This window comes from Trachemys scripta, chromosome 18, assembly GCF_013100865.1.
Source record: "Trachemys scripta elegans isolate TJP31775 chromosome 18, CAS_Tse_1.0, whole genome shotgun sequence".
NCBI classification, from domain to species: domain Eukaryota; kingdom Metazoa; phylum Chordata; order Testudines; family Emydidae; genus Trachemys; species Trachemys scripta.
The window spans coordinates 2,027,156-2,033,744 of record NC_048315.1 but is presented as its reverse complement, the minus strand read 5'-3'; the positions used below and the strand labels follow the sequence as shown (position 1 = coordinate 2,033,744).

Sequence of the window (6,589 nt, the reverse complement as noted above, 5' to 3'; positions counted from 1 at the left end):
AACCCGGGGTAGAGGGTGGGCTCGGGTTCCCCCCCAAACCTCCCAATTGACCTGGACTGTGGGTTCTTCCAGAGGGGAAGGTTTCTGGGCTGTTCCCAACCCACATGGTGAATCTCTGAGGCAAGAAAATCTGCCAATAAGTGCAGGACCCACCAAGATAGAGGAGGAACTTTGTCACACTATGTTGTCTCCCTGTTTTCACTGCAGCCCTTTTCCACCATAGACCTATATTAAGTTGGTTTTGCAAGGAGCTAGGTGTGCTGACGACCTGCCCACTGACAGACTAATGGCTGCAGTACCGTGCTTGTGAGAAGATTGCCTCATTCTGAACTCACTGGTGTAAATCTCAAGCCACTCCACTGAAGTCAATGGACTTACCTATGTGTAAAGTCGTTGAAAGGAAGGAGAATTGGGCCCAATGTCTTGGCTAGTTGTGATGTGAATTTGAGACGACCTAGTGCACGTTTCAATACCCTTTGTTAATTCTGAACACTGGAGTGACGGAGTCCAAACTGTCCAGCCAGGAAAGCTGCAAACAAACATCATGGTAGCACTTTCTTTCAGTGACATTTATTGGTAATTGCAGCAATTAGTACCATGAAGAAGTGATGTCCTAACAGCAGTCACAGTACAAGAAAGGAATCTGTTTTGTAAGGGGAAGTGCTAGCACCATAGGGATCAGTGTGCTTTAGAAATCCAGTGAAGACGCTCTTGAAGAAGGAGAGCCTGTGAACACAAACATCTATTGTTGGACACGCCGAATAGACTGGACCTGGAAGGTCTGGGCGTGTGAGCCCCACTCTCTCCAGTGCTTGTAATCTCCACCGTGATGGTCACTCTCCAAAATGTACTGGTAGCCACGGTAACCAGGATACTGGTAGCAAACCCAGCTGGAACAAACAGAGTCAGAAAGCTGTTGGACTTGGAAAGGGGAGAAATCCCCTAGCCTACAAATCTAGAACTGTCCTAGGTGTATCTTGGTGAATTGCTCACCCAAACCCCTGCCTCTAAACTGCTCCTATAAAACAGGGAGAGGAAAAGACCCTATATGGCACTAAAGAAGAAAGTACTCTTTTTTTTTTTCTTGTCAAACTGGAGTTAGTGTCCCAGCTTTATTGTGGGTAAGCTATTTGCAAACCATCATGAATTTGTCATTGTTCTCAGATGTGAACCCATGTGCTGCTGTGTCCAACAGGACTGCAGATTGTGGTGCATTCTGGAGTGCGACCAGCCCTCTGGGCTGCTGCAGAATTCCTGCTGTCTTTTAAGGTTGCATTCCTCTGAGCCCTAGCCCAGGTAGCGCTGTCTTCACCTGAAAGCCCTGGGCTGCCCATGCCTACGTGCTGAGGTTCTGATGTGCTTGAGCAGTGCCACAGATGAGGGACTAAGGAAAGGGTAGAACTGCATTGTGGCCTGTAGGATGAATTCTGCATGTTCCATTTCAACAATGGAGATGGCCCTTGCTTGGATAGCCTTGGCCCTGCCTACATTAAGGAAATGTGCAAGTTGATGGAGTTAAACTAGAGCAAGCCCCTAATGCAGATGTGGCACTGGCAGAAAAACAGGGTGTCCCTAGCCCAGTACCATACCCAAGTTATCTACACCTGCTGCGCTCCGGTCAGAACATCTCCAGCAGGGGTTGTGCCAATGGTGGAGCTATGCACTCCCCCAGCAGGGCAGGTGGGTCCCTTTAGGGGACCCTGCTGCGACGGGGAATCCTACAGCCAGCCTCCTGCTCTCAGGCCTCGGGTGCGCTAGGCCTGCGTGTCTCACTTACGCGCCACACTGCACCTTCATGGAGCCCACTTCGTTGTTTCCCCAGCCCATTGCCTGCAGGGAGGGGTAGTCGTCCGATAGTTCCCACTGGCGTCCCATGAAGTTCTCCTTCTCAAAGACTGTCATCTTGGATTCCTTGTGATTCTGGGCCACAGGAATAGAGCAGACATGAGAGGGAAGCCAGCAGCATCTTTCAAACAGATTGTGTGGTGGAAAACCGGCAGCTCCTAGTGCTGGGCCCCTCGCTCCAGACACTCACCCTGGGTTCTGACCCCCAGTGACCGGCTGTCTCACATCTATTAACCAGGATAAGAGATCCACGTCTGAAGCAGAAGGTATGAAAATGTTACGCTAAAGAAAGGGAGGTGCGGCCATCTACGTCCCCTGCCCTATTGCTCAGGGGCTCGGATACTGCAGTGATGGACAGCCAATGGTTCTGCACTTCCAGACTTTAGCAGCCCCTGGCTGTAGCTTGCCTTACAACTCTACAAAAACGACCCAGCTAATCGTAGATCCAAGGGGGAGGGGGAATCTGAGTGCATCTGAACCCCCCTCGGAGGTGCCTTACTTGCCCCTGAACAGCCAGGAGAACTGTTCCATTGAACCTCCATGCTTTACCCTGAGCTTACAGCCCCTCGTCAGCTTAGCCCTGCTGCCAGCGGTGGTGCTGCACACACGCCTGAGAGCTGGGCCATGGGCTCATCCAGCACCACACTTCCATGTGTTCTACACAGCACAGAGAGGACACGTCGAAAGTCTGCGGGCGATACCAAACTGGGAGGGGTTGCAAGTGCTTTGGAGGACAGAATTAGAATTCAAAATGCTCTGGACAAACTGGAGAAATGGTCTGAAGTAAATAGGATTAAATTCCCCAAGGACAAATGCAAAGTACTCCACTTAGGAAGGAACAGTCTGTTGCACACACACAAAATGGGAAATGACGGCCTAGGAAAGAGTCCTGCGGCGAGGGAGCTAGGGGCTATCATGGATCACAAGCTAAGTATGAGTCAACAGTGTAACTCTGTTGCCAAAAAAAAAAAAAAAGAAGCAAATATCATTCTGGGATGTATTAGCAGGAGTGTTGTAAGCAAGACATAAGGAGTAATTCTTCTGCTCTACTCTGCTGATTAGGCCTCAACTGGAGTATTTGTGTCCTGTTCTGGGTGCCACATTTCAGGAAAACTGTGGACAAATTGGAGACAGTCTGGAAGAGAGCACCAAAAATGATTAAAAAGAACAGGAGTACTTGTGGCACCTTAGAGACTAAGGTGCCACAAGTACTCCTGTTCTTTTTATGGATACAGACTAACACAGCTGCTACTCTGAAACCAAAAATGATTCAAGGTCTAGAAAACATGACTTCTGAGGGAAGAGGGGGGGGGGGGGAGAAATTGGTTCCGTCTGGAGAAGAGAAGACGGAGGGGCGACATGAGAACAGTTTTCATGTACTGTACATAAAAAGTTAGGAGGAGGGAGAAGAATTGTTGTTCTTAACCTCTGAGGACAGGACAAGAAGCAATGGGCTTAAATTGCAGCAAGGGAGGTCTAGGTTGGACATTAGGAAAAAGTTCCTAACTGTCAGGGTGGCTAAGCACTGGAATAAATTGCCTAGGGAGGTTGTGGAAGCTCCATCATTGGAGATCTTTAAGAGCAGGTTAGACAAACACCTGTCGGGGATGGTCTAGATAATACTTAGTCCTGCCATGAGTGCAGGGGACTGGACTAGATGACCTCTCGAGGTCCCTTCCAGTCCTACCATTCTACTTAGCTGCAGTGACCATTTTTAATCAGAGTGGTTGTATTTGCTCACTTACTCTCCAGCTGCCATTAGTAATCTGACTCTTTAATACCAGTGTGATGGTTTCCCTGCCTCTAGTCCAGGCCTCCCAGCAGCATCCATCAAAGGGAAGAGTAGGTGACCGTCAGGCTGATTTGCAGCAGCTGGTAAAAGTTTTAGGCTACTTCGTTCCAAAAAAAGATGTGAGCCCTTCCCCTCCCCCAGCCCTGAGCCCAGGAGGCACCTTTCTGGAGGAGTGCTTTCTGCATAACTACACTTAGCAGGAAGGCAGCAGGGGGCTGGGCACCTTTGCTGCTGGGAAATGCGACAGGGTTGAAGAGGCCGGGGAATTGCACTTACAGCACAGCAGATGGGGCGGAAGGACATCAGGCGCTCGGTGTGGTAGGCGTTGCTCCCACTCCAGGCATCCCACCGTGGGTATTCGCCCCTTTCCAAGATGAACTGCTGCCCACAGAAGCTGGTGTGCTCATAACCGATCCAGCTGCAACGACAGAGCAGAGCTCCATAGCTCCTCCGGGGGCAGCTCCAGGCCTGGAGGCTGGGCCCCAGACATGCAGTGGGGGAAGCAGGCAGGCCTGCCCTGGCCGCCTCCACCATCGTCTGTGTCACTCGGAAAAGGGTCCAGAAAATCCCCGTGGGCTCCCTCGCTGCAAGAAGAGAGAGGAGACCAGGCGTGGCCCCAGCCACCTCCAGCTGTGCTGTCAGGGCTGGCTGGCTGCAAGCTGCCGCTTCTCCTGGGCGGGCTGCCCGAGGGGAATGGAGCGCGCATGGCACCCAGGGCTGCTAGCTGTGCCCAGGGTTAGGACAGGCCCTGCTCTGATAGTCACCTGAGCTGGAGGCAGTATGGCACCAAGCTGCGTGCGTTCGTGCCAAGGGCCTGCACGGCTATGCCAGGCCTGCCCCGTGTAAGTGACTGAAAGTTGGGCCAGGGATTGGCCAGGCTCATTACACATGCCTGGGTGTCTTCATCATGCGGGCTACAGCGTTCGCCAAGACGGAGCAGGGGGAGGCTCCAGGGAATGGACTCCCCAGCTGGAGCCCCCACGTCCCCTGGGTTACAGGTGCCCTGCACCGGCTCTGACAGCTCCACCCTCCTTCGCTGGGCTGAAAGGGAGATTTTCTTCAGCTGTTTTTTACTGTGGAAATATGGGGACTGTCACATGCTGCTGCTCCCAGAGGTTTCAGGAGGAGTCCCGAGGGTCTCTGCTGCCTATGGTGAACCCTGCACCAAAGGGCTGGGGGAGGTTTGATCTTTCCAGGAGGTGCCAGCACGGTCTCTAGGCCTGGGAGTTATGGGCGACTAACACACAAGATGTTGGCTCCGCTCCTCAGTTGCTCGGGTTTCGCTCTCTTGCAATGCTGTCATCGGGCTAGTTCCCCAGAGGCAGCGGCGGGCTGAATTCCTAATGTCCGAAACGCCGCCCCCTGCCCCAGTTCTCCCAACCACTCGCCCCTGCCTCTCTCCACCACCACAGCAACAAGGCATCAGCCCCGCTCTGAGAGATGCTTCCCGGTTGCCTCTTGTGCCCGCAGCAGCGGGCGAGTCTCTGTGAAACCAGTACCCACGCTGCCCACCGGAGGGCCTGCAAAGCGGCCTGGAGACGGCTTGGATGTGACTAGGGATGGCTGCTTCTGCCCAAATCTGTTCTGCGGTTAGACGGGGGATGAAGTTCTCTTCCTTTCTGCGCCTTCAGGAGCGAGAATCTGAGCCTCTAAACCCCCCCAACCCCTGCTGCGTCCCTGCACCTGTCTGCCACGGAGAGCAAGTGACTCGGGTGGCAGGTGGGATGGGGCAGAGATGCCCCTGGGTGCATTGTCCGCTTGTGCCGGCGCTGGGCAGCCCACAGTCCCCTCCTGTTCTCTACCGGGGCTTCCCCACTTCAGCTGTATATAACTTTTGGAGGCAGGTGGTTGGGCACAGGGAGGGTGTGAGGGAAAACAAGCTCACCCGAGCACGCAGTGGGGTTTGAGGGCTGAGTGGCACGAGCTGTGGCTCGACGCTGCCTGGGCATCCTGGCTGCAGCCTCAGGCGAATGGCCGGTTCATAATATGCCCAGTGGAGAGGGGAGCTGGTTGTTGCTGCCTGGCTAGCGTGTGCCTCCTGCCTTAATCCTGTTAGCAGTGTCAGCCTCTCTCCCGCTTCCCCGACCCTCACTGCAGGGCCTGTTCTCAGCATTAATGGGCTGGAAGGGGCAGAGAAATTGTCCCTCTGCTGTGCAGTAGATTCCCCATTTTGGTTGGTGGAGAGGGGCTCCTACCGCTCCTGGAGCCCTGAGTCTCTGGATGTTTTTCTGCTGTGGACCCCACCTTTCCGGGCAAAGCAATGGGGCAGGGGTCTCTTCAGAGTCCTCCGTGCTGTTGCTTACCTAGCTGGTGGTGTTGCTGCAGGGTGGCAGGCATGCTGCTACCAGGCAGAGCATGTGGCCAGTGCGGTGTGATGCATCCTGGTGACTGGGCCCAGCTCTCCTGTACGGCAGCGGACAGGCCGAGCCGGTGTCAGACTGCTGGGATCCCAAGCAGGCAAGAGCCCCAGGCCCAGAGTCACTCTGCAGGCAGGTTGGGACTAGACTGGCGCTCCTGGGGCGAGAGAACTGTTTAGTGCAGGGCTTGCTAAGCCGGGAGGTTCCACTTAGCCATTTGGCGTACTAGACGTAGAGCTGGAGGGGGCTTTGGTGCAAACGGGGCCATGCTGTCTGAGGGGATGCTGGGAAGGGGAGATCCCTGAGGGCAGGGCTCTCTGCTCTCCAGAGGCGGCTGCCTTGAGGCCGTGTCGGGCCTGGCAGGCCTGGCTGCGTGAGGAAGCTGCACTGCGTTAACCAATTTCAAAGCGACGTGGTTAATCTGGTGCAGAGCCCTGGGTGGGCACGAGCTGGGGCTCTCGGGGTTAGCTCACGCCGATGGGGAATGGGATTATGCTGAATCGCACTAACCCACGCTCCAGCCCATGACTTGGTGTGTCGTAGGTGACCATAGAGTGCAGGCCCTGGCTCCAGCTTCAGAGCCGTGCTCAAACTG

General features: G+C 54.4%; 1 protein-coding gene across 4 annotated transcripts in view; it reads right to left on the bottom strand.

Annotated features, from left to right (window-relative positions):
* Positions 1-554: 554 nt before the first annotated feature.
* The window catches only part of CRYBA1 (crystallin beta A1), a 33,663-nt gene continuing 27,628 nt past the window's right edge, over positions 555-6,589 (bottom strand). For all 4 annotated transcript variants that reach the window (XM_034752552.1, XM_034752554.1, XM_034752551.1 and 1 more), the window contains 3 exons: positions 3,914-4,055; positions 1,778-1,920; positions 555-890 (listed from right to left, as the gene is read on the bottom strand). In XM_034752552.1, the coding sequence (XP_034608443.1) occupies positions 743-890; positions 1,778-1,920; positions 3,914-4,055 (433 nt within the window). In that variant the 3' untranslated portion in view covers positions 555-742. The remainder of the gene's footprint in view (positions 891-1,777; positions 1,921-3,913; positions 4,056-6,589) is intronic.